Raw genomic sequence first — 27,746 nt, 5'->3', positions numbered from 1 at the left:
CCGCTGTAGGCAGCCCCCCAGTTTCTCACATGCTGAGCCAATAGGGGCCCCATAGGGTTAGAAGCACACAAGGTTTAAGATCTATAGGTTCCTCTGTCTGCACAGGGGAAATTAAGGCTTGCTTTCAGAAAGACACTCCAGAGGATGCCCTCCTACAGAGACAGCAGGTGGTCAGGACTGGTGGGACAAGGAGCTGGAGCCAAACTTGTGCCACCACCATAGGGGCATTTACCGAGCACTGCCAGGCACTGTGCAGGGCATTTGTTCTGCAGCATTCTGGGTAGGTACTTGTCATTCATGTCCACATGCATAGATGAGAAAACCAAGATTCATTGCTGGTGGTCACCCGGTTGTGACAAACACTCAGACCCACCTCTGATAGCAAGGTCGCTTTCAGGGTTGTCTTTTCAGCTACCATCCCTGCTTATCTCTGTTTCCTCCCTCCCCCCCACAGGGTGAAGGACAGTCTAGAGCCCTTGTCATTGCTCAGGAGCTGCTGTCTTCAGAGAAAGCGTGAGTGCCCAGCAGCTACCCACGGCTTACACCCTATGCCCTGCCCTCCTAACTTGCCCAGGATGCAGTTAATGCAGACCCATGCTTCTTCCCTCCCACAGATACGTGCAGATGCTGCAGCACTTAAGCCTGGTGAGTTCATCATTTTGATTGTCTCTAACTAATTGTCCCTTTACAGGGCTGGACTCTGAGAGGCAGAAATCAGGGAGCAGTCAGGGATGACTGCATTTACAGGCTTGGTGGATCAGGCTCTGGGCCAGGCTTTTCAGGGAAGCTTGGTCTATTGATGGATGTACTGGGCAGGCTGCCTCCCTGCCTGGGTGGGGTGGGAACTCTGGCAGAGGGCTCTTGAAGGGAGTTTGAGGATAGGTGGGGATACTGAGGGCATTGTGTGTGTGTGTGTGTGTGTGTTTCTGTGGTGCTGAGGGTGGAATCTATGGCTCACAGCATGCCAGGTGAGTGAGCATGCCACCACTGTGCCCAAACTCCATACATGTGTCTTATATTTGGGTCCTTATATGGATCATGATGGGCCTGCACAATGACAGTTATTCAGGGGATCGAGGGGTTTGTTTTCTCAGCCACTCTTGTCTCCTCTCTAGGAGCTCTCCATCGACAAATGCAAGAAGAAATCATTGAGGCTACAGAGAAATGCCCATAGTTATGGAGAACTTGGGCAGGCTTCCCTGAGGAGATGCCTTAGGTTCAGGGCACGTCCCAGGGAAGGTTGCACACAGCAAAGATGAGAGAACAGGGTCTTTAGGTCCTGAGACAGTTCTCCCAGTGTCTGAGGAATCATAGCCCCACCGAAGTTCTGCCTGGGTTCTTGAATTCCTGACTTGATCTGTTCAGCTCATACAATGTCAGAGCCACCCGTGGCCACTGTAGACATTTAGCAGGTAGTGATGTGTACGCTCAGAGGAAGTGACTAGGCACAGGTCACATAGCGATGGAGTCAAGGCAGAGATGGGTTTCCTAACACGCATACCATTCTTCTCATGTATGATCCATTCTGCAGAGCACCATCTCCCGGTGTCCTGCAGGAAGCCAGGCCTCTGGGTGAGCCAGTTAAATGCTTCTGTGCTGTCCCCATGGCAGCAGAGAGAGGCCCTTTCTCTGAGTAGAGAACAGAACAACAGCCTTCTGATTTAGCATGGGCAGCTGTTTGGGATTCCGGTTTTCTGTGTTATTAAAACTGAAATTCCTCAAGACTTAAGTATCCCAGTCCTTCCTTCCTCGCTCCTAAAAGGTAACTCAACAAGGCAGAGAAGGATGGAGCCCTGAATTCTGTTCCTTCACTTGCTCCTTCCTGGCAGCTTCAGACAGGCTGGGGGTGTTTGTTTTATGAGACAGTTGTGTGAGTTGTAGTGCTTCCTGCCAGGTGGAGAGAGGCTAAAGCCGCTGGCAATCCACAGTGCCGTTCTGGGCTGCAAGCCTGCAAATCACAGTTCAGAAGCTGTTTTCTGGAATAGTTCTGCTGAGCATTTATCACATCGGAGCAGTGTGGACTGAGGTGGCAGAAACCTCACCACATTACTCCAAGCCAGGGATACTGGTCTTCAGGTAGACCACAGACTTCAGGATGCAGCACTAGGGGCTCATCCTGCTTGCTGAGGTTGGCAAGTTCTCCTTACACTCTCTATCTTTCTGGAAAGGTCCCTGAATTCATTGTGCTATAGAAGGGGAAGAGGCTTCTGGTTTGCAGGCTTTGAATTTGGTCAACAGAGCTAACGTGGGGGCCGATGCTAAGTCAGATCATCCAGGTTGATTCCTGCTACTTGAGGACTTGGAAGTCTCTTGATTGAGAATTGTTTTTGCATGTTTGGATCCTGTGAAGAGAGACAGAGAAAAGCATGAGCCTTTAAAGGCACTTGTAGTCCACAAAGCCCAGACCTTTGTTTTGCTGGCCCCTGACAAAGATGCTCTTCTGTCCTTCCAGGGTCCCCATCATCAAAGCTCCCACCCCCCTGCACATCCATCAGTGTCCTGCCCAGCCAGTTGACTTTGGCCACTCATCTCCCTCTCATCTCCATGGCACCAAGTGCCCCACCCACATGGCCATTCACCACTGTTCACCCAGTACTCTATCAGCCATCTAACCATCAGCTTACTACTCCATCCCTCTACCTCTGCCATCGACTCACCAATCCATCCTTCCTTTCATCCATCCATCCACCCGTCTGCCCATCCATCCACCCTTCCCTTCTTTCCCCATCCACCCATTCATCTCTTCCTTTATCCATTTACCCACGCATTCATCCATCCTTCCCTCCCTTCCCCATTCATCTGCCAATGAATCTGTCATTCCATCCATTCTCCCAAAATATCCACTCCTCATTCTTTCCCCTCCCCCATTCACTCTGAAATATTATAGACTGGTTGCCATTGTTACTGAAATAGGCCTTGGAGCCCCAAAGATGAAAAAGTCCCCAAATTTGCTCTTGAGTAGGTCTCAATTTGGTGTGTGTGTGTGAGAGAGAGACCTATACATATGTACACATGCTTGCATGTGTGTGTGCATGTGCATGTATGTAGGCCTAAAGTTCAGTCATTTTCCATCTTTTATTTATTGAGAGAGTCTCTCTCGCTGGACCCCATGCTTACCAATTCTGGCTATTCTTGCTAGCTCATTCACCCCAGGGATCCCTTGTCTTCTGCTTCTCAAGTTTGGGGATTGCAGGTGACCATAGCAGCTGCTCAGCTTTAATGCGGGTTCCAGGGATCTAAATTCTAGTCTTCAGGCTGTGCCATAACATTTCAGCCATCAGCCATTTCCCCAGCCTGGCAAATGTCATTTTTGTTAAAGGAGAGGATTGATGTGGGAAGACACCTTACTTATGTCTCTCTGCATAAATAGATTTTACACAGCTGTATTTTTGTGCAGAGTCTACAGGGGCTTGCTGAGAAAAGGCTTTTCACTTTGGAATCCAGGAAGGCTTATAGGAGATAAGAGGTGCCTTGAATGTGGACTTGGAGGGAGGGATTCTACCAGGTGCAGAAGGCAGGGGCAGTCAGCCTGAGCGCGTGCATGGAGCCTAAAGATATATGACTTGGGGGTTGGATGGTGTATTACCCATGTGGTTAACTATAGCTGTTTTGAAGAGCCAGAAGGCCAAAGTGGGGTTTGGGGAAGGACCCAAAACCAAGATGAGCAGGTTGCAAAACCCCGGTAATGCCTCTGGTTTTCCTCTTGTGTGGTGAGTTGGTGTTTTGAACAGTGCTGGTCTCGGTCACCTTTGTTTCTGTTTACTCATTTTTAAGGAATTTTCCCCTAGTAGAAGCTGATAGTTCCTCCCAGGGGGTCCCCCCTTTGGACAAGGGCTCTTCAGACTGCCAGTGGAGAGAAAATAGGAAAGTGGCTGCTGTCCGGTCCCCTGAGAGAAGTCCTGGAACCCAGAAGAACTGGTGTCCAGCCCAGGCACCCCTTGGCACCTCCTTCTACATTCTGTGCCCCATCTTTCCTGGGTGCCTTCTGACTGCCCCTAAAGTGCTGTGGGGAATCCTGCAGCCTGTGTCTGCTCTTCCATTGGTTCGTAAGTTCCCCTGCTTGATCGCCAGTGTCTTTTCTTCACTCAGGTCCCAGCCCAGGGGTCACTAGGGAACAGGCATGTCCAGGACTCAGTGAGATGGAGTAGCATGCTACTATGCTCACAGACCCTTAGTGAAGTTCCCATGCCACCTTTCCCACAGGCCTCAGTGAAGCCCCCATGACATCTTGTTTTCAGACCCTCTGTCCCAGAGATTTTCACAAGGCTCGGTGAAGAACTAATCTCTACTCAGCAACATCTGGGTCCTAACCCAGAAGATTCAAAGACCAGCAGTAACTTGATGGCTGGGATTTGGAGTCTCCTATAGGTGTCTTCTCATACACATCTAGATGGTAGCTACTGTCTGGGGCCTCAGCTGGGCCTTTGGCCAACAAACTTGCCTATGCCCTCTCCTTGTGGTATCCAAATGGGTGAGACTGAGCTTCCTCCCAGCCAGTGGATGGATGCCAAGAGTGATTGTCCCAAGAGAAAGCCCAGAGGAAGTGCGTGCCATTTTTATGGCCAAGGCTTGGAAGTCACGTAGCGTCACTTCGGTCATACTCCACTCGTGGAGACAGTTACAGAGGTCCACCCAAGTTCAAGGGCAAGGGATATAATCTGTACCCGCTCAGCACGAGGATTATCAAGCACACGTTGCATAAATATCCTGTTGGAGATATTGCTGTGGTCATGTTTGGAAAACATAACTCTCCATAGACGCCTTTTCCAAACGATTTTGTGTCTCTTAGGAACTGTGTTTGCTTTCTAATAACAGAACTTCAAATATGGCAGCTTAAATGACTTAGAGGTTATCCTCATGTGGAGTAAATCCAGGAGGAGGAGCTCTCAGTTAATGCTGGAGGTTCCTCCACAGCTCGGAAGCTGCATGCATTTCATAGGTTCCTCATGAAAGTGGAGAGATGCTGTACCCCTAACCTCATACCCAGATCCCATCCAACTCCCACTTCAAGTATCTTTCAGGCAGAAAGAAAAGAAAGGAGAAAAACAAGTGTCTGACTCCCAGCAGGAGCCGGTTCCCTTGCAGAAGCCTAGGGTACCACTGGACAGCTTCTTCCTGTTGTTTACCAGTGCTCAGGGGAAGCCAGAGCCAATAGGAGTTGGTGATCAAAACTTGTGTCCCTTATGGAGCTCAGCTGAGGAGGGGACAATAGGTCCCCAGAAGAGCCCTTCCTATTCCCAGTCAGCTAGGTGTGTGTGGGGGGGGCGGGTCTTCTGCTCTACACAGTTAGAATCTGAGTAGGTGAGGGCAGCTTCCTTCCGGGTAATACTTTGGCAGCAGTCAGTGTGGACAGCAGAAGCAGATGGATCCCCTCCCCCCAGTGCTACTCTCCTGCCTCAGGCCAGATCTCTGGTATAGACCTAGGCAGTGGAAGTGGGTGTTGTCTCTTACAGAAAATAGCAGGTTTCAGACTGAAGAGATTGACCTGTGGTTAAGAGCACCCGTTGCTCTTGCAGAGAAACCTGGGGTTCAATTCCCAGCACCACACTGCTGTTCACAACTGTCTGCAATTCTAGGTCCTGGGGGCTCTATGCCCTCTTCTGGCCTTTCTGGCACTGCATAAGCATGCTATACCGACTACAAGCATTCCTACATATACAATAAACAGGAATCTTTAGAAAAAGAAGAAGAAAGAAAGGGAGGGATGGGGGCGGATAAAAAGGCAGGTGAGATAAAAATGTGCCTCGGGAGAGTTAGAGGGTCTCTGCCACAGGCATCCATGACAAGGCCCTGAGGTGGAAGAACATTAGGAGAGACGGCCATCACATAGAGTGTGGTCAGCAACCTGAAGGAAGAGAGACAGGTCCTTCAGGTCTTCATTTCCGAGGGTACAGGAGAGTTGTCACGTTGTACCATGGGCAGCATCAGCAGGGAGGGAAGCCGTTAATCTCATAGGACAAGGGAGTTTTGACTCTTGTGAGTTTAAGGTGTGTGTGGTGGGAAGTGAGTTCTAAAAATCCAGCCTGTGCACTAAAAGCTAATGAGGCACTGATAGGTTTAGATATAACACAGGCTGTCTTGGATCTGGGCAGTAGAAAGAGATAGATCTTACATGCAGATGCTGTGGGCAGGGAGAGAACTCAACTCTGTAAGAACCGAGAGGTCACAATTGCTCTCTGTTCTTGGCCCTCAGAGAGAGACCGCAGAGGTGGCAGCTTGTCTTTGGGGACAGGGAGCAGTGCATAGCTGATGTGTAACCTGACACACTGGGGAATTCTCACCAGTGTCAGCAGCAGCTTTGGTTCTACCTCCTGGGCCCAGAGGCACGGAATTCCCCCGCCCCTTCCCGCTCTTGTCAGTGGCTGGTGTAATAACTGCAGTGTATCTAAGACCCTTCATTGTTAAGGTCAACAATCCTGCTGCTGCCACCACTGTGGTTGGTCACTCCCACTGCCCCTTCACACTGCTGCTCTGCGGACACTCTTACAGGTGATGTGCAGCTCCAGGCTCTGCCACCAGATCTGTGTCTCTATCTCTTCTGCCGCTCTTGAAACCCAACGCCAAGGGAACCCTCAGAGCACCACCATTTCTTGGGCTCAGCCTCACTGCCCACTCTTCTGTGGCTGTGGGTGGCACTGCCGGCCGGACACTGCCTCTCTCTGCCTTTCATGTGCATTTCTAGCGGCTCTCCAGTGACCTGGGCAGTCCGTTTCTATAGCCAGAGAGGTGTTTGCACCAACCACAGCAGACCTTCATGTAAATAGATCTTTGTCGCTCAACACTGTCCCTTTTACACCAGCCGCAACAGGGGAGGTTCTCAATCTCTGGCATCCTAGGAAATGGTTCAGGCTCTGAGAGTATCCCTGAGACTTGTCCCTGGGAAAAGCCCTTGGTAAATTTTAATATACAACTCAAGACTGTGGCTGCATGTACAGGAGCTCCACTTCTGTAGCCATGATCATCTCGTGACTCCCTCATGGGGTCTCTGGGCAGCTTGGTGCTTGGCCGGCTGACAATTTGATTGACTCTTCTCTGCTCGAGGTAACTAGGACACTGGGAAAGAGCCCACTACCAACCATTTGTTCATAGGAAAATAAACATCATTAAGACTTAAAATATGAACTTGTTGCAAGCATTGTTTTTACAATGTTTAGTGTGCTTTCGACAATGCTCACCTCCTGCCCTGCACCCCAAGGACACATGGGCTCCCTATATCCTCATCCCCATAGCTTAGTAGATGACTTCTGGGCCACAGATTCTTCACAGCTACCTCCTTTCTCCCATTCTGCTCCAAAGCCACAGTGATGGGCAGAAGAGTTTCCAAGGCCAGGTGGCTAGACCTTCCTCTCTACTGTCTCACGTTTCTCATTGTCCCTGGTACCTTCCTGACTAGCAGTCCCCCACCCCATGCATTTGTTGACCCATTCCAGCAGGTTTTTAGAATTCTTTCTAACATGGGCCCTCCTTCACAGCATAGTATTGTCTGGCTTTCTCACGTTTGTGGTTCCCCAGACTCCTGCTGCTGCTGGTTTCCTGGTTCTGTGGTGGGAAGATGCATTTCTCTGGCTTTCTTAGATGGATCGGGACTTGTGTTACAGCCTAGCACTAGGCCACCATGAGCTGGGAACTGTGCCATTTGCCTTTGGCTCAGTTGTGACCTTTGCTCCAGTCTCTCTTTGTGTGCTGTGTTACTTGAGCCCTCTGAGGTCAGTGCAGTTTTGAGTGTCTGTCTCTGGCTGGGCATTTGTCCCGTGCGCTCTCTCAGAGTGTGGGTGTCCAGAGAGAAAACGCCATGAACACAGGGCGGGACACTTGTAAAGTATCCAGCCCGGCTTTCCAGGTGTAGGAGGAGTCTCGGGGGAAAGGTGTATCCAGTTACCAGGGAATTAAGGCTCACTCCTATAGTGATCAGCATGTTCACAGACCCTAAAGTCAGCTGGGGTGAGCGTATTGGGAACTGAGAAATGTTCCTACCAGGGTGGAGGACATTATGAGAGGGGAAAATGGAAAAGCCAAGGCCAGCCGGAAAAGGGAAGGTAGAGAGCCTCACGCCATATGAGGCTTCATCCTGAGCATCTGGGAAGCTGCTGGTGACTCCAGGAAGAGGTGCTGGGCAAGGCCACAGACTGTGTGCCCTTAGTGACAAGCTATATGGTGGGAGGCTGGACTGAGCCCTGGGAGTTAGGAGGATGGGGCTCTGCAGTGACCATGCAAGCAGAACAGACGTTATGTGAGCTGAAGGCCTCCAGAAGAAGGCCCAAGGACGGTGGGCAGCAGACATAGTTGGGGAAGTGGTTTGGTCTCCCCAGGGAAGACATGGGTGAGGCAGGGTTTGTGTATCCTGGGCAGAGTAGCGGTTTTGGCTGAGGCCATAAAGGGAGATGTGATTCAGGATTTGTGGGTCCGCAACTGAGAACTCTCCCCTCTCCCAGATGGTGTGAACTGCAATGATGTATCTGTAACCTCCTGGACAGGGCTAACCCCTCAGGTGACCGTCTCAGGGTGTTCAAGGCAAACTCAGGGTCTGCCTTGATATCAAGACATTTATGAGTTTACTTAACAGGTCTGTCTCCCCAGCCCCATCCCCTATGTATTCCCCCAGCCAGTTCCCCCTCCTCCATGAGCCAAGTCAGTGTCCAAGGTGACAGGCATGACAGAGTCAGTGACTGCTATGTGCCAACCCTTCACATTATATATCCATAAGAGATATCAGAAAACAGGCCCAGACATTGCCTCTCAGAGAAGGTGTGTGACTTTCCCTGGGTCACACAGCTGAGTTGAAGTAGCTCCAGGTTTTTCTGACTACAGAACCCTAGGAAGGAAAGTGGCCTCCCTGTGGCCTAGAGGAATGATGTCAGAGAAGACTTTCTGAGGAGCAGGGACAAACCTAAGGAGGGTGTGGAGACATTGAGCCATCTAGGAAGTCTCCTCCTGTCATGTGTCAGCACTCAAAGGGACTCAGAGCCCTGGTGACTCAGGTGGGCAGGCACCGGGAAGAAAGTTAAGGAAGGATGCTCTAGTGAAGTTGAGTGGCAATGGGAAATTCTGAGGACTAAAGGTTAGCCCAGACTATCTCCTACTTACCTTGCCTCCCTGCCCGTGGACACGATTAGGAAATTATTATTATTTTTTCATCGTGGTTATTTCAAGACATGATCTTGCTATGTTGCTGAAGCTGTACTTGAACTCATGATCTCCTGACTCACCCTCCTAACGTGTACCCCACTGTGCCCTGCTAGAACATATGTTTTTAACTGAGCAAAGAAGACCCACCTTCTATCTTTTGGGTCTTGCTGTCTCCTTGAGGCATAATGAGATCACGGACATCTTGGGAGTTTTAGGGGGCACACATTTTAACTCAACAAGGAATTGAGATTGCTCTCTCCATGGTTGGCAAAGGATGAAGCAGGAACCATGGGGAGACCCGTGGAGAAGGCCTGGACCTGAGCAGGTGTTATTGCTTTCCGTGTGTTCACGCTGCTCTTCCTCCATGACCCTGATCTCTGAGGCAGTAGGTGACCCTTGGAGAGTTTAGAAAAAAGGCAACAAATAAAAAAAAGTATGATATTCCAATTTGGCCCCCATACCCCAGGAGACTCAAAATTGTTTGCAACTCAGAAAATTGTTTGCTTTCAAAAATATTCTTGTAACTTGCCTTTCCTTAGTGAATTAATTTTAACAATAGAGCTCATGTATGTGTGCAAGACAGACAGACAAACACAACTTCCACCATTCCAAAAAACTTTCTGTCCCTGACAATGATAGAGGTTACCAGGGTATTGGCATTGGTGCTCAGACATCTAGTTTGTGTTTTCTATAAATGTACCTGCTCTGGGCATTTAATTTAAGTGGAATCTTAAGCTACAGTCTTGTGGTTGGTTTCTTTGTCCTGGCATATGCTGTCAGGGTTCCCCGTCATTGCATGTGTTGGTACTTCAGCCATCTAAAGCTAAGCAGTAGCAAGAACTTTGCATTTCCTTCGAGAAGGAATCGCTGACTGTTCCCTGTCTTGTCTTGTAAAAGAAGGGCATCAGCCAAATTACCACAGCATGGCACTGCTCTGTGTGAACAATTGCAAAGACAACCCTGTAGCAAGTGGGTGGGTACAAGCTGGCCTTCCTGGTCCACAGGCGACAGTGTGGAGCCAATGACACTGGCCTCAGCTCTTGCAGCTGCCTCTGTACAGGTCAGGGATCTGGAGCCTCAAGGACCCTCCGTACGTAACAGGCCTCTGGGGTTGCAGGATTTCCATGGAGCCGTCCTGAGGGCCTTGGAGAACATAGAGCGAGAGGGCAGAGAGCCACTGGCCCAGGAGGAGCTGCGGCAGGGCCTACGGGAGCTCCCAGCTATCTGTGACCTTCACCAGGGCATCCTGGAGAGCCTGGAGCAGAGGCTGGGGGATTGGTGAGCAGCCTGGGGTCCCACACCCCACTTATGCCACCTAGGGGTGGGGGGGACAGACAAAAACCTCGACAAATACAAAATGCTGTCTCCGGGTGACAAACAGGGAGCCCAGCAACAGGTGGTAAGTTGTGTGTACCCCAAGTGAAACAGCCTTTAGAACCCCTCCTCTTACCCTTTGCTTGTTCCAAGGCTGACTTCTTACTGCCTGTCCTCTCCCTAACAGTGGGGAGGGCCAGCAGCAGGTGGCCGACATCTTCCTGGCCCATGAACAGGAGTTTGAGCATCATGCCGCACACATCCTGCAATTTGACAGGTACCTGGGGCTGCTCGCTGAGAGCTGCCTGCTCTCGCCCCGGCTGGCCTCCACCGTCCGGGAATTTGAGGTGGGTCCCGGGTCTTTTGAGACCCTGCTGTAAGGATGTATTAGGTCCTGGGCATTGGGGACATGGAGAGACTTAAGAGAAATAAATGAGACATACAGGAGGAATGAGTGAGGCCGTAGGTGGGAAGACCCAGAGGGAGCTAGAATGCCCACCCAATAGAAGCCTGAACAGAATGACCCTGCTGGGCAGTGGGTGGCTACAGGACTGTCCCATCACTATCAACCAAGCAAGGGCCCACTCAGAGGATAACCAAGGAAATAGTCAGCACTGGCCACAAACTGGAAGCCTAGCTCATGGGAGGGCAAAGGGGAGCTTCCCTCTGTTACTAATGCCAGTCACACTAGGACCTCAGAGAAGTGAATTACTGAGTATGACCATGAACCTGGAGGGATGACCCGAGAGGGCTTCCTGGTGGAAGACAGTCTGGAACTGACAATGTGGGAGATTGCAGCTGGTCAGAAAGCAGGATGAAGGGGGCCTGTGGATGGTGACGTCTCTGATGGCATCTCCCCTCCCCTCTCCAAAGCAGCAGAGCTCACAAGGAGGCGGCCAGAGCATGAAGCATCGGATGCTGCGCGTAGTCCAGCGCCTCTTCCAGTACCAAGTGCTGCTCACCGGTGAGCCACTAGGGTCCAGGTGGACTGAGGTGGGGTAATGTGGGAATAAGGGCTTCACTTCGTGTGTGTGTGAGCAGGTGTGGAGAAGATGGCACTGCTCCAGATCCTCAGGGCCCCACAGATTCAAATACACTGGCACTTTGGAAACTTGCTTCAGTGGCTCCCCCTGTTCCCAAACCCAGAAACCTAGTGACACCCTCACTATTCATTTTCTAAATCAGCTGACTGTCTTCTTCACTGTTCTATTGCTATGAAGGGACACCATGGCCAAGGCAGCTCTTATAAGACAAAGATTTAATTAGGGGCTGGTTTACAGTTTCAGAGGCTTAGTCCATTATCATCGTGGCAGGAAGTATGGTGGACATGGTGCTGAAGTAGCTCAGAGCTAGTCATTGATCTGCAGGCAGGCAGGCAGGCAGCAGGCAGGCAGGCAGGCAGGCAGGCAGGCAGACAGCAGGCAGCAGGCAGCAGGCAGCAGGCAGCAGGCAGCAGGCAGCAGGCAGCAGGCAGCAGGCAGGCAGGCAGGCAGGCAGACAGCAGGCAGGCAGCAGGCAGCAGACAGGCAGGCAGGCAGGCAGACAGCAGGCAGCAGGCAGCAGGCAGGCAGGCAGGCAGGCAGGCAGGCAGACAGCAGGCAGGCAGCAGCCAGCCAGGCAGGCAGGCAGGCAGGCAGGCAGGCAGGCAGGCAGGCAGGCAGACAGGCAGGCAGGCAGACAGCAGGCAGCAGGCAGCAGGCAGGCAGGCAGGCAGGCAGCAGGCAGCAGGCAGCAGGCAGCAGACAGGCAGGCAGGCAGGCAGACAGCAGGCAGCAGGCAGGCAGGCAGGCAGGCAGGCAGACAGCAGGCAGCAGGCAGCAGACAGGCAGGCAGGCAGGCAGGCAGCAGGCGGCAGGCAGGCAGGCAGGCAGGCAGGCAGGCAGGCAGGCAGGCAGGCAGACAGCAGGCAGCAGGCAGCAGACAGGCAGGCAGGCAGGCAGGCAGGCAGGCAGACAGCAGGCAGCAGGCAGCAGGCAGCAGGCAGCAGGCAGCAGGCAGCAGGCAGCAGGCAGCAGGCAGGCAGGCAGGCAGGCAGGCAGGCAGGCAGGGAGGCAGGGCTTACCATCAAAGTCCACCTCCAATAACACGCTTTCACCAACAAGGTCACACTTCAGAATCCTTTTAATCCTTCTAAAATAATGCCACTCCCTGGTGACCAAGCACCCAAACATGCAAGCCTATGGGGGTAGGGCTTTCTCATTCAAACCACCAGTGAGCTCCCAGGACCCAGGCCCAGGCCCTCCATCTCTGCCTTGTAGATTCCCCCACCTCTGTGCTGAGCTCCACTCACTGTGTACAGCCTCCCACATAGAATCAGTCCCTATCCTGTTTCTCAGACTCCCAGGGGTGTCTTTCTGACACCCCTGTGGGGCAGGGCACATGAAGTTTCATGGGTCACAAGAAAACTGTGCTGGGTTTGAGGTTTGGAGAATCTGTTCATTCAGTTGATAAAGCAGCCACTGTGCCCTGCCTATGTACCAACCCTCCGCTGGGTGCTGGCAGTGGCAGCAAACAACAGTTCAGATGGAGAAGACAGAACGCTATGACAAGGTATGGGCTTAGCATATGCCAGGCCCTGGGTCTATCTCCAGTACCAATGATTTTATATCTAAATATGCAATATATTAAAATATATGCATATATATCTGTGTTGAGAATGCTACAGAGAAACCAAGTGCTTATAGGACTAGGGAAGGGGGCTGATGTTAGATATGGCAGAGAAGACCTCTCCGAGGAGATGATATGACACAAAAATCTGAGCAAAGAAATGAAAGCTCTAGAAAGGATGTCAAGGGGTCCAATGGTAGGAACAAGCTTGGGATGTTCAAGGGGCAGCAAGACTGCCTGTATGGCTAGACCTTAAGGAGCATCGCAGAAGGTAGTTAGCAGGTTTAAGACCATGTCAGGGGATAATACCTCCTCCCTCTAATATAGACATGGAGCAACCCAGCCGGGTGTATTCTGTATATGACACCTGTGGGGTATCCCCCAGAGATGCCTCAAGTCTCCTGAGGTGACCTCTATTGTCCTTAGCTGTGGGGACCTGGGGACTCTGGCCAGCAGAGAAGGAAAAGAAGGTCATAGAGTTGGGTGGCCCAAGAAGGGTGCTTTGTTTAAGATGTCCACTGCTCCTTTAACCACGCCATGCTCCCTTTAGGGTTGGTGCCTCAGCCCCTACCATGTGGACCCACTGTAATATAGTCACACTGTAATCTACAATCCACAGCAAGTACTTTCTTGTGCCTGTACCCGAGAGGTACAGCCATACCAGGCACGTGGAAGATCATGAATGGCTAGGGGTTGGAGGAGTTAGTGACTGGTTGTGGTGGCCAGGATGCTAAGAGGGTCTAGGTCTTGGGGTGGGATAATGTGTTGAAAAGGTGGATGCCCCATTCTAGTGGAGTCACCGTGGAGGCAGGAGACTGCCTGACTGGCAGAACTGACGGTTGTCTCCCCTTTTCCCACCAGATTATTTAAACAACCTGTGCCCTGACTCAGCCGAGTACGACAACACTCAGAGTAAGTCTGGAGAGATCCTGAAGGAAGGTACATCTCCTTGTCTTGTCTCCTGTCCACCAACAGTCAAGTCTACACACCAGTGTCCAGTGTAGACCTAAAGCAGCCCAGCTGTGTGTATTCTGCATATGACACCTCTGGGGTATCCCCCAGATACTCCTCAAGCCTCTTGAGATGACCTGTACCATCCTTAGCTGCTGGAGCCTGGGAACTCTGACCAGCAGAGGAAGAGAAGAAGGTCACATAGTTGTGTGATCTAAGAAGGATGCTTTGTTTAAGATGTTCGCCACCCCCTTAACCACACCATGCTCCCTTTAGGGTTGGTGCCTCAGCCCCTACCAGGGTGGACCCAGTGCAGTACAGTCAGCAGCCATGGAAACAGAGGCAGTTGTGGAAGAGTTGGGATTAGGTTCATGACATGTTGCTATAGTGGGAAAAACTGGTGTTGCCCCGACCTTCATAGCCCACCACACAGGAGAGAGAGGAGACACACAGAGAAGAGGTAAGGGCGGTGGAAGCCGGCCTAGTCCTCATAAAGCTGTTGTCTGTCTTTCCTCTCCAGGTGCTCTGACTCTCATCTCCAAAGTGACAGACAGAGCCAATGAAAGTATGGAACAGGGGGTAAGTCCCACCATTGGCTTCTTCTCTGGGATGGAGTCCAAGTCCCGCTTCACTCTTCCCGTCTGCCTGTGCTACCCCACTGTCTGTCTCCTGGGACTCTAAGCCTTGGGTTCTGGCCTGACACTTGTATGAGCCTGAGGCTGAGTCCTAACCTAATGGGAGAACTCGGCAATCCATTAGTCATGTCTTTAATGGTATAGAAGAGAGAGGTAGTGGTGTGTACAACAAGGCATTGCTCAGCAGATGTACTATGGCAGGCACACAGAGAACCCACACAGAATAGGAAATGGAGTCGAGGGACACTGCTGATGTAAGTCAGGCCTGGAGCTCAGCAGAGCAGCAACTATGATGTGAATAACTGTGGATAATGGTTAGCAAGAGAGGAGGAGCCGAAGGGCCAAAGGATGGAGTGTCCCAAAGTTAGGGTTTAGAGGAGGTAGGATCACTTGTGATGAGAGCACATGCTGTGGAGGGCTTTGCATGTGTTTCATGTAGATGAGAAGACAAGGAAGAAAGGGCCTGGGCAGAGGCTGGGGACAGGAGATCTGGGGTACATCTGCTATGTTTTGTCACCTAGTGTGGCTGGTAGAACTAGGTCTGGGAACGGGATAGAGCTAGCTAGTGTAGGAAGCTGAAGGAACAGGCTTGAATACACAGGTTGGCTGCTGGGGCTGCTTCCAGGAGGTTCAAACTGTCACAGTCATCTCATCCTCTTACCTCCCCGAGAGGCTTGGACCTCACTCTGTCACCTTGGCATCCTATGCACACAGAGAGGCTTCCTCAGAGCAGCTGAAAGAGAAAGATGCTCAGAGGCCAGAACCCTGTTGTTCCAGCATCTGTTAGTGTTCCCCAAATCCTGCTTCAGGAAGTCCTGTCTCTATGTTGACATGAACATCTCTCCCCTCCTCAGAGAGAGGTGAGGTACAATACACAGAACCCATAAGAGAGATGGGGCAGCCATACCTGGCTCTCTTGGGTGAGGCAAATGCTGTGGTGGGAAACACAGGCAAGTTTCTTCAGGTGAGACACTCCTACACTTACTTGTCTTAACTGTACCTTAGTTCCCAAGGAGCAACACTCTCCCCACCCATCCCCAACTCCTTGGTCTCTGGTAACGATCTCTGCACTCACCTCGTGTGAGACCAGTTGTCCACTGCAGTCTGCTCTGGAGATCGGGCGCTTGTCTCTCTGTGCCCTGCTCATTTCACTTAACATAGTGATCTCCAGTTCCTTTTCTTGTTTACGTGATGGGGTTTGCTCTTTTTCAAGCAGGATCATACCCCATCGTGTGAACGGATGGAATTTCCTTTTCTACGTATCTGTAGGCAGGCATTTACGCTTCTGTTTCTCTGCTGTCGAGAGCAGTGTTGCAGGAATCATGGGAGTGAGCATAGATGGCTATGGGATGCCATTCTGACTGCTTTAGACAGTAGGATTGCTGGATCATACAGTAGTTTTCGTGGTTTGCAGAGATGGATACTTCATACTAATTGCTGTAAGGCATAACTTGCTGGCATCCCACAGGGGTCTCTGTTCCCCACACCCTTTTCCCTCTTCTGAGGGAGGTCGTGTCTCATGGGTCTGGTTTGTATTTCCCAGTGATGAGTGACTGATGTTGAACACTTTTACATCCACCTGTCAGCCATGTGTATGCTGTCTTTGCAGAAATGCCCACCCACAGCTGAAGCCAGTTGTGTTGCTGTTGTTGTTGTGTTTTGTTCTGAGACAGACATCTGTCTGCCTGCCTCTGCCTCTCGTGCACTAGGTTTAAAGGCGTATGCCACCTCTCCTAGCCCTTAGCCCACCATCAAACTATACAGGTGTCACACAACCATCTCCAGAATGTCTTCATCTTCCCACACTGAAACTGTCCTTAAACACCACCCCACCCAGCCCTGAGCCCACCGCGCTACTGTCAGAACCTATTTTATTTTTTAGATCAATTTTTGAGTTACAAAAAAAAAATTTAAGATAGCGCCAAGAGTTCCCACGTGTTCTACTGTTTTCCCATTGTTAGTGTTTTCTATTAATGTGGAGCCCTGGTTGTGTTAAGAGCCAGTGTGGAAACGGCACAGTTCTCATAGTCCCTTTGGTTGTTATATCTTTGAAGGTTCCACTCGGAGCCAGTTTCTCAGATGTTGCCTGACTTTGATGACTGTGGAGGTCTTGAGAGAGTGTGGTCAGGTATACTTTGGATACCCAGTGTTGGAATTTGATGTTTTCCTCTTTGTGAGACCAGAATTGTGGGTACATGGGAAGGAGACCACAAAGGTGGACTTCCATCTTGTCATGGCATATCATGACCCTGGTCACCTGACTGAGTTTATGTGTTCTTTTCCCACGGTCTGTAGAAAAAGTCACTGTGCACAGCCCACACATAAGTAGTGCAAAGAAACCTGTTCCCTCTCCCTTTAGGCTGATGACCTCCTAAGTGTTCTGGAATCCTTTGTAGAAGATATCTCTCCCTCCTCAATGATAGGTGCAGCGCATCCTCAACATAAACAGTCTAGTCATTATGTTGGTACTAATTCGTGGGAATTTGTTTTAGCCCACATTGATTTGTTTATTTCTCAAATAGAGAAGGGTCAACGTAATCATTTTTAAACCCACAATATTAGGGATGAAATAATTCCTTTGGCCAGAATGGTTCTGGAGGACTCTCCCAGTTGGCCTGTGCTTCCCCCTTGGAGATTTTAGTCAGTCTCTCGGTCGCTCCAGTTCCTTCATTCTTCTGCCACCTGTTTGTCACTTCCTCAGCAAGGAAGGTGGGACTTGCCAGGCTCATTAGTCTCATTTTCCTTCCCTGTCTTAGAAGGAACTCCTCTCCAAGGTCCCTGAATGAGAGAGAGCTGAGCTGTAGAACAAGTGCCCAGAAACCAAGCTCTCGGTCCGGGGTGCGCTGTGCTGCAGGCTCTGTTGTGAAGGAAAGGTGCGTGTCTACTGACCTGTGTGTAGACACGTGGATGAATATCATGGATCTTCTCGTTTCTGAGCAGTCTGTCCACTCGAACCACCCAGATGGCTCTAGCTGCTCAGCTTACCAAAAACCTTCACATACAAGAAGGAACCTGCCTCCATCTGTCTCCCAAGCAGTTAATTGTGCAGTTTACCTTCACCTTTGAAGAAGATTTGCCCTGGATATTGGAAGTCGGTTTGGTTCATATTTTCTCTTTCTGAGTAACTTAAAGGCCGGCACCACTGTCTTCCGATTCACACAGTTTCTGTTACAAAAGTTGTTCTGGAGCTTACGTTTGCCCTCCATTCAAGGCCAGCGTAAGCTAGATAGCAAGAGCATGTGTGTGTGTGTGTTTGTGTGTGTGTGTATACACATACATACACAATCACACATATATATACACCCTCACATATATATACACATACACATATACACACATATACATATATATGCACATATATACACATGAACATATACACACATATATTTATTCACATGCACATATATATACACACACATGTATACATATTCATACACATGCACATACATGTACACAGATATGAATACATACACATGGTTTGATTTGGGGAAGGATATAAGAAGATCCTGAAGGATCTGGGCTATGTTGGGCCTACCTGTCTCCAGCTTCTCTATTGGATCTGGGCTATGTTGGGCCTACCTGTCTCCAGCTTCTCTATTGGATCTGGACTTTGTTGGGCCTTCATTTATTTTGGAAAAGTCTCTTGGATGCCATATTATCTCACCAACCCTAATTTCCACCCCCAACCCCCACACTCCTTTCTATCTTTTTTGTGTATGTGCACATATTTGCAAACATGTACATGCACATGAAAGTCAATGTTGGTATCTGTTTGAACTGTTCTCCACCTTTTTTTTATTAGTTCTTTGAGGATTTTACACAATGTATTCTGATAATATTCAACCTCTTCCCCCAGAACCAACTTCCTCCTCTCCCCACCCCTATTTGTGTACTTGATTCCACCACCCTTTCTCCCTCCCCCATCTGGTCCAATCAGAGCTGGCAATCCATAAACTCGTGAATATGTGGCTTTCTACAAGAACCTGGTGGACATACCGGAGAATCACATCCTTAAAGAAAGCTGACTCTCTCTACCAACTGCCAACACCTCCTCAGTCAGCAGCTGGGCCTCATGCTCACCTCCCCTCTCTCCAGGCTAGCTTGGGTTTTCCAAGTCCATGTTGTCACAGCTGCGATGAGTCCACCATGCTGCTGCCCCGTTGAGTCTGGAAAGCAGTTCCCTTTTAGTCCTCTACTGCTCCTGGCACTTACAGCCTTCTTGCTCCTCCTTCCACAGGGACTCCGAGTCTTAGGTGGTAGGGGTGTGACACAGGTGTCCCAGTTAGGGCTGAGCATTCTGCAGACTGCTGTTCTGTACACCCTGACCAATGGTGGGTGCCTGCTGCTGACAGCAGCTTCACTGCTGAAGGCTGAGAGATGCACAGCAGTAGTCATTGGGCATCAATTTACTGCTGAGGCCTGGGGTCTACCTTGCCATGGCTTCTTGGCCCTAGTGATGGTGCCACCAGGGATAGGTTTCATTTTGCCGAGTGGGCCTCCACCTATTTTTAAAAGACAGGGTCTCTCTGTGTGGCTCTGGCTGTCCTGGAACTCACTATGAAGACTAGGGTAGCCTTGAACTCAGAGAGATCCACCTGACTCTGCCTCCCAAGTACGAGGACTAAAGACATGTGCCACCACGCCTGATAACCCACTTCATTCATTAGGACAGTCTCTCACTGACCCTGGAACTCATTGGTGCAGCTAGGCTGGTTGGCCCGTATTCATGTCTCCAGTGATGGGATTATAGGTGCCACGCCCAGCATTTACATGGGTACAGGGACTAAACTCAGAGCTTCATGTATGCATTCATAGCAAGCACTTTAGGCACTGGTTTATCTCCCCAGCCCCTCTGTTTTTACCGTGTCCTAGTGATCTGTCTTTATAGATTCTGGCTCTTCCTTTCAACGTTGTTCAGCTCATAGACAAACCTGTGAAGAGTTTTCATGTCTGGTATTGTTGGCTGTGTGTTTTTTTGTTTTTAATTCCCCTGAAGTCCCCTGTGAGGTCAGCAGCGCTGATGAAGGTCTCCATCTGCTAATGCATAGCATCTACCTTTGCTCCAGACCCTCTAACATAATAGTTATTTTGGCCCTTTGCTCAAGCCCCAAATTACCTGTCACCTGTAATGGATGTGTGGAATGCTTTCTCAAAAAAAAAATGAGTTGAGTTTGTCTTCCTGCTTTAGTATTTTAATTTTTTCATTATTTTATTATTCTATGTATATGGGTGTTTTGCGTGTGTTTAAGTCTATATGCCTTGTGCGTGCCTGGAACCTGTGGAGACCAGGAGAGGTCATTGGATCCCCTGGAGCTGAAGTTATGCATGCTTATGAGCTGGCAAATGGGTATGGGGACTCAATCCCAGGTCCTTTGAAAAAGCAGCCAGTGTCCTCTGCTGAGCCATTGTTCCAGCCCACCCAACCCACAACCTAACTTGGTTTTGAATGTGTGTTCCCACGATTATTTTCTTTAAGAAATAGCATATCTTTTATTTGTTATTTGATAACTCCATACACATACAGGTGTATTTTGATCATAACTACCCCAAGCTCCCTCCTGATTCTCCCTAGCATCTCCAGTGTATAGCTCTCTGTGTCCTTTTTTATTATGGTAACTCACCGAGTCCAGTTAGTTCTTCCTGCTGGATTATTGGCTGATGTTGCTGGTGTGGTATTGGGCAGGTCTCAGCTGCTGTGGGTTGATGGATAAAATGGCCATGTCCCATCTAGAAGGTAGCACTTCACAGCACTCCTCTCCATCATCCTGTCCTTAGACTTCTTCTGTTCACCATCCCTTTTTATAGAGAGCTCTGAGCCTTAGGAATAAGAGGCAGATGTAGATTTTCCACTTACATCTGGATATTCAGTCATCTCTTTAAATATTCAGCACATTAACAGTTAGGAGTCTCGCCACTGTAGAGAGAAGTTTCTCTGACCATGATTGAGGACAGCATTAATTTAGATGTATAAACTCGAGTATTTAATGCACTTGGGGGGGGGGGGCTGGAGAGGTGGCTCAGTGGTTAAGAGCACTGACTGCTCTTCCAGAGGTCCTGAGTTCTGATCCCGACAACCACATGATGGCTCACAACTGTCTGTAATGAGATCTGATGCCCTCTTCTAGTGTGTCTGAAGACAGCTACAGTGTATTTATATATAACAAACAAATAAATCTTTTTTAAAAAAAGATTTAGAATGCACTTTAACAGTATGCCCATTTATCAAGGCAACAGTAGTGGGTTCTCTCCCACGGCTGTCTAAAAACATGGACTTTTGGCTAGGGTTTCAGTGGCAGACTTGACTTCCTTCCTGTGGAAATCCGATTCAAACGTGGTTGGTTACTCCCCTAGCCCTCATGGCTTAATTGCACCAGAGCGCACATCGTGCCTAGAAACAATTGTAGCAATGTTTGTATCCAAGTAATGAATGTCTCTGGTGGCTTTTCTCCCCCAGCAGCCTCCATGGCCCCATGAAAGTTAGCCATCCAGGAGGAAGTTTCCAGGCCAGTTCCAGTTGGTTTCTTTCTGCTTTGCAACCAAAGTGTTCCTGTGACTCTCGGTTGACTAGCAGGCACTATGAACATAAGCTCTGTGAGGAACAGCACCTGTGTCTTGGTTTTGGTTGTACTGTATGTGGTGGGACGCTGAGAGAGTGGTCAGTTGATTCAGTCCAGTCATGGGTTGTTCTGGATCTGGGAATAGTCTGACCTCCATCCTGTCAGCCTCATCTTCCTCTGGTGCTCACGTGTCTGTGGGGCCCTAAGTTCCCTCTTGCATTCATTTCCAGTCTGTTCCCAGAAATCTGCAGGCAGGAGGGACTCTCCCCATGCGGCCTTCTCTGAGGAAGGGCATGTCTGGATGCCTAGTGCCTTGTGGCAGTTCCATTCTACCTCGGGCCTGAGGCTGGGCTTGGACAGCCAGCTTCTGTGTGATCTCGAGGCACAACACCGAGTCCTCTCCTCAGAGCACATGGCCTCTGCCTAAGGGACAATGAGCTTCTGGCCTCCCCAGTGCTGAAACCTTCTAGCAGCTTGCTCAATACCGTTTCACAGGACCCCGTGCCCTCAGTGCCTGACACACAGCTAGCAGAGAGCTTGCCAGTGGGTTCTACCCACAGCGTCTGTGCCTTCATTACCCTGAATCGTGTTACCGCCCACACTTGACGAAGTCAAGGACATTTCAACTGCCTTCTTTTAAAATTTAACCTTTCTTTACATGTATTGTGTTCACATGCTTGACGGTCAGAGGACAAACAGCTCATGGAGTTTTCCTTTTCCACCAGTCGGGTTCTAAGAGATTGAACCAGGTCAACAGGCTCCCGATCAAGCACCCTTACCCACCGTTCATTCTTGTTACCTCCATCTGCCAGCCTCCCCTTCCTCCCACTGTGTGGCCAAGGGTGTGACAGCCCCCTCATCCCCCTCTGGGAGATCCCAGGCTGAAGAGCCTATGCTGCCTGCCATTCTAGGAACTTGGATCTAGACTGGTCTGTCCTGCGCTGTGCTCCTCCTCTGAGGTGGAAACGGTGTCCTCTCACAGAGGACACACAGCGTCTGGTAGGGGAGTGGACAGTAAGCATCTCCCGTGCCTGCCCACAGGAAAACCTGCAGAAGCTGGTCCACATCGAGTACAGTGTGCGGGGCCAAGGGGACCTCCTCCAGCCAGGAAGGGTGAGTGCTGCCTGGACAAGGACAAGGGCCAGCTCCACTCTGATAAGCCCATTGTTCAGCTGGGCTGGCCCCAGACGGGTCTGGCTGCAGGTGCTGTTCAGGAGGGGTGGGGGACACGGTTCACCACCCTGGAGTTTGTCTGCACCCCTCCTTGCATGATGCCCTCTCGGGGCAGTTAAACACACAGTACCAGTGAGTTCTGCTCACCATAGCTGCCCTGGGGTAGCTCTCCAGTGAGAAAAGAAAAAAAAAAATGTGTGTGCAGTGTTTTTAGTTCCAAGTTGCCAGGAAAGCAGAGATCAGAGTTGCTCTCAAAGACAAGCCCCAAGAAAGCAGCATAAAAATAGCATTCTTAACAAAGCAGGCTGGGATGGCACTCCGGAGCTGAGCACATGCATAGGATGTGCAAGGTCCTGGGTTCTGTGCCCAGAAAGGGATGGGTGGGAGAGAGAATGATTGATTTGCATTTTAGCTTCCAGATGGAAAACATACAACTGAGCTCAGAAAACAGCTAAAAGTGTGATCATTGCCCGTTGGAATGCGGGAGGGAGGGAGCCGCGTCGGCAGGATGGTGCTAGTCTAGGAGGACTCTTTAAAATCTCACGTTTGGTTCTGACTGAGAGAGTCTGTGCTCTGAAATCCTTACTCAGCCTGTGTCTGTATCCTTCAGAGGATGGGGCAAGTTACTATCCACACACCCAGATGTTCAGCAAACCCTCAAAGGGCATGCTCTGAATGAACCCTTTGTAGTGCCATTTAGGGTGGGGGTCATAAGTGGGACTCACACTTGGTGGCTGGGCCTAGTGCTCTGTGAGGACATTTCCAGAAGGCCAGACTGACTGACTGCCCAGCGTGGGTTCCTGGGCCGGAGTCTATAAGCTGCCACTGGGTACCCTGGCGGCCATGGTGACTGCTTCCTACACAGAGACGTTCTCATTCCACTTTTGAGGTTGGCTTCTCTCCCTACAGGAGTTCCTGAAGGAAGGGACGCTGATGAGGGTGAGAGGGAAAAGCCGACACCCCCGGCACCTGTTCCTGGTAAGCACTGGAGATAAAGCAGGCCCCACCATTGGCTTTCTAGGGCCAGCATTTGGTGACAAACAGAGGAGCCGGGTCAACCTTCAGGATGTAAAGCTGAGTCTTCACTGAGTCTTCAAAACTAAACAAAACAAGACAAACGAAACAAGACAAAAAAAAAAAAAAAAAAAAAAAAAAAAAAAAAAAAAAAACCCACTGCTTATATGTTTTTTCCAAATAGTTGGGGGATGGGGAGCGTAGCTGTTGAAATGAATAGCGCATATGCCGGCCATAATCGGTTCAAACCAGGGCTGTCTTCTATACTATAACTACACTCGGGCCCTTTCTGTGGTGTGTACAACAGTGGGGATGAGGAGACCAACTTGTCTAGATTTCTCAGCAGATGGCCAAGACCCAGAGGGTGGCCAGGGTTGAGCTTCCAGACTCTCGCTCTGCAGGAGAGCACACACGACACATCTGAGGACACAAAACCACGCTGTGAACATTAGGGAATCCAAAACCTTTGGGTTAGCGATGCCAACCCAGGGTCTCATGCTACAAGTAGCTCTTTGCCCCATTCTAGGACCCCAAGACCCTACACTGTGTTGCCTACCTCTAGAACAAGTGTCTGAGACAGTTAGGATTTGAAGAGGAAAGGCAAGATCCACCTCCTGGTTCTGGAGGTACCAGTCCTTGACGGGGTGGCCTTGGAGCTTTGGGCCTATAGCCAAGTAGCTCAAGGCAGAGCCATCGGTCACCTCATGGCTAGGAAGCAAAAGACAGGAAGGGGAAGGGGTTGGGTTCCCACAGTCTCCTCAAGGTCATGCCATGATGACCTAACTTCCTCTTACTAGGCCCTACCCTCTCAGGGTTGCATTCCTCCCAACAGTGCCATCCTGTGGACTACACTTTCAACACTGAGGCCATCAGGGAACCTCCAAGAGCCCAAACTGTAGGCCTGCTGTTTTCTGGGTATCTCTGCTTCCCCATTCCTCTGCCCCTCGCTGCTGTTCTTGTGACTGTTGGCGTGGCTGCCTTCAGCTGCCTCCCGACACAGCCAGAGTGTTCTATGACAAGATGGCAGTGCGGCTGTGAGGTCTTCTGCATCCAGCCTTGTCCTCAGCCTTCAGAATATAATGGGAGGGAAACACAGACGAACAAGCGAGAATCAGGAGATGAAATAGAGGAGTCTTGGGACTAGACAGTCAGTGGAGGTGGAGGAGGGTCACACCACCGAAACTGTGCTCACGGATCAAGGATCGGCTGGGTGTCTGCACCCTGTGCATTTCCTCAAGAGGCTGCCTCGATGTAACCCTGAAGTAAGGGAGGACACCCGTTTTCCCTTACTGCCATGTCTATCCCTGGGATTGAACCGGGGTCATCGATCTTGGCAACAATTGCTTTACCCATTTTCCTGGCCCCCACTTTGTTTCATTCCTTTCTTTTTAAGGGCATGGTCTCAAGATGTAGCCCTGGTTCTCTTGGAACTTGCCACGCAGACTGAGCAGGCTGCTAATCCACAGATTCACATACCTCTGCCTCTGGAGTGCTGGGGTTAAAAACATGGGCCACCTCACCAGCCCCCACTTCCTTTCTCAACTATTTTGTTAGTAGAGTCCTATTGGCAGCCTTCTGTTAAATGTTGGTCCTTCTTGACTAGTGTATACCGTTGTATGATTGCCACTTGGATCCTGATTGGGAGCATTTGCAACACTTCCAGAAAGCCCCACTAACACTGGCAATCCATCTTCCCCACTCCCAAGTGACACAGGCACAAACTGGCCCGATTGCAGTCACTTTAGGTTGAACCTTCACATGTAGGCAGTGGGCTGCACTTACGGTCTCTGGCCTTCCCCCTCAGGATGCTTGTGATCCTATCATGGAGCTACAGACTGGCAGCCTGCTCCTTTGGGTTGTTGTGTGGTATTTCAAATCTAACTGGACCATACTTTCTTTATCCATCAACCGTCAAGGACATTTGGTTAGTTCCCTCTTTGGGGCCATTATACATAGAGCTTCTCTGACACTTGACACCAGAACGTTGGCAAATGTGCCAAGACCTCTTGGGCATTCCTGTAGGAGTAGAATTATTGTGATGTAGTCACAGCATGGCTTTGCTCCTTGCTGGGGTGTCACCGAGGACTGCCATGTGTCTGCACCCCAGAGCCCAGGGATCTGATCTGTATAAAGCTTGCTGCCGCCGTCAGGGCTAGGACTGATGTGACTGGGTGCATTCTCTGCAGATGAATGACACGCTCCTATACACGCATCCCCAGAAGGATGGGAAGTACCGTCTGAAGAGCTCGCTGCCAGTGGCCAACATGAAGGTAGATATCTAAAACCAGATACCCTGAGACAGGACTGTCATCACAAGGAGATGCTGGGGAGGTGGATCGAGCCTTTCTCCTCTCCACTGAGGAACAAGGCCCCAGGATACAATGTTCACTGTGGACTGCGGCAGGTTTAAGCACGGGGCTGCCCAGATACAACTAGGGGTCAGTGAAATATTCTCAGAGTGGATGGGGCATGGTCACCCCACAAGGAGGGCAGTAAATGCAGAAACGGCTTGGAAGGAGCAAACAGGTTTAGGCTACATTGTTATATGTGGTAAGATGCATACACCACATCAAAACCCTCTGCACCATCTGAAGGATGGCTCAGTAGCATGAACCAGTGTCATGAACCCACATCAGCCCCGACCTGTCTTCCCAAGCAGAAACTGTCTCCATTAAACACTGGGTCCTGCTCATTCCATCTCTATGCACTTGACTGGCTGAATAACCTCGTGTGGGTAGAGCTCCAGCATTTGTCTTCTTGGAGCTGGCTGGCTCGACTTAGCACTGTGTTCAAGGTTTCTGTGCAGAAGCTTGGTCAGCCCCCAGTGTCTCTCTATCTCTCTCTGTGTATCTCTAGCTTTATGTCTCTTTCATCTGTGTGTGTGTGTGTGTGTGTGCATGCATGTGCATGCTTGTGCATGCACATATTCTCTATTCATCCACCACTGAACACTTCTCCGCTGTTGTATTGTAATGTGTGGACTAGCATGGTTTATCTTGGTCTTAAACATGAGGGTGTGGGGGCACTTTGGGGGAATTCTTGGGACAGAGAACATTTTGGAAAGTTAATTTTGATGCTGTCTGAGAAGGGGGCTTCAGAGAAGGCTCAGCACCCTGGAGTGAAAGCATCCGTGCTGATCAGAACCCTGTCTACCCACTACTAGTGGACAGAGCTGTCTGCGCAACCCCCATCCCATCCTGAAGCAGATGCCGTTGGTTTTCCTGGCAGGTCAGCCGCCCTGTGATGGATAAAGTGCCCTATGCTCTGAAGATCGAAACTCCTGAGTCTTGCCTGACACTGTCTGCAAGGTATGGGGAACCATACTCCAGCTACAGTGCCCTCTGCTGGCTTTCATGGGTACTGCATGTGTGTGCTTCACTTAGATACACACAGGCAAAACACACATAAAAATAAATCTTTTAAAATGAAGATAAAGTTAAGAATTGAGGAAAATATCTGAGGTTGACCTCCTCACTCACACATAGGCATGAACATGCACACACACACACATGTGCATGTGTGCGTGCAAATAGAAAACAATAACCAAAAAAAAGAAAGAAAAGAAATTTAAAAAAAGAAGAAAGAAAGAAAACTCCTGAGGTTAGAATCCTGTCTCAGTGGTAATGTCTGTCTCGCATACTCAAAGCCTTGGTTCAGTTTTCAGCAGCACAAAACCAAATATAAATGCCGGTTCCTATGCCCAGAGGACTGTGGGCCCCATAAAAGTATCTCATCAAAAAATGTTAGAGATGATCGGCCCTGCATGAGACTCTCAGGTGGCTCAGAGGTGTCATCTTCTCAGTGGGCTGTCAGCCTTGGCAGGTCAGGACAGTGATGAATGGTTGCCCATCCCTGACCGGTCTGTTTTTGGGGGAGGGTCTCGGTATGTGGGAAGGTGCTGTAACTAAAACAACATGAGCCAGTTGTCAGATAAAATCTACTTCTCTCGGTTGGTCTAGGAATTTGGAAGTGCAAGATCAAGGTGCCATTCGATTTGGGGTCTGGGGAGAGCCCCGTGTCTGTAGATGCCACCTGCTTGCTGTAATCCTATGGAATAGAAGAGACAAAGGGGGTCCCGCAAAGGAGAGGGGAGGGGAGACTTTCTGGAGGAAGTGATTCCTGGGATGGTTCCATGGCCTCTCCTCTCTGCTTGATGCAATCAGGGGCCTCGCGGCTCAGTGTGCAGCTTCTGCGTGCCCAGTCATGACAGGAAGGTGACAGACCACACTGATTGTCTGTTCCTGACTGGAGCCCTGCTGCCTGTCTGTTCTGTAGCCTGGAGTATCAGCTGCCCACTGGAGGAAGGTTACACGTCCCCTTTAAGCAATGTGACCCTGGCTGCCTACCTTACCACAGGCCAAAGTGGTGC

The 27,746-nt window shown here is 50.1% G+C and overlaps 1 protein-coding gene across 2 annotated transcripts in view; it reads left to right on the top strand.

Moving 5' to 3' along the window:
• Nucleotides 1-27,746, top strand: part of FGD5 (FYVE, RhoGEF and PH domain containing 5) — a 91,737-nt gene that overhangs the window by 54,958 nt on the left and 9,033 nt on the right. For both annotated transcript variants that reach the window (XM_080914785.1, XM_080914786.1), the window contains exons 4-14: nt 455-513; nt 615-645; nt 10,244-10,404; nt 10,628-10,787; nt 11,317-11,404; nt 13,909-13,959; nt 14,519-14,577; nt 22,232-22,303; nt 23,273-23,341; nt 25,564-25,647; nt 26,606-26,685. In XM_080914785.1, coding sequence (XP_080770911.1) covers nt 455-513; nt 615-645; nt 10,244-10,404; nt 10,628-10,787; nt 11,317-11,404; nt 13,909-13,959; nt 14,519-14,577; nt 22,232-22,303; nt 23,273-23,341; nt 25,564-25,647; nt 26,606-26,685 — 914 coding nt within the window. The remainder of the gene's footprint in view (nt 1-454; nt 514-614; nt 646-10,243; nt 10,405-10,627; nt 10,788-11,316; nt 11,405-13,908; nt 13,960-14,518; nt 14,578-22,231; nt 22,304-23,272; nt 23,342-25,563; nt 25,648-26,605; nt 26,686-27,746) is intronic.

This window comes from Micromys minutus (assembly GCF_963924665.1).
Source record: "Micromys minutus genome assembly, chromosome: 3".
Classification (NCBI taxonomy): Eukaryota; Metazoa; Chordata; class Mammalia; order Rodentia; family Muridae; genus Micromys; species Micromys minutus.
The sequence above is the reverse complement of the archived record's forward strand: the minus strand, read 5'-3'. Positions and strand labels throughout refer to the sequence as shown.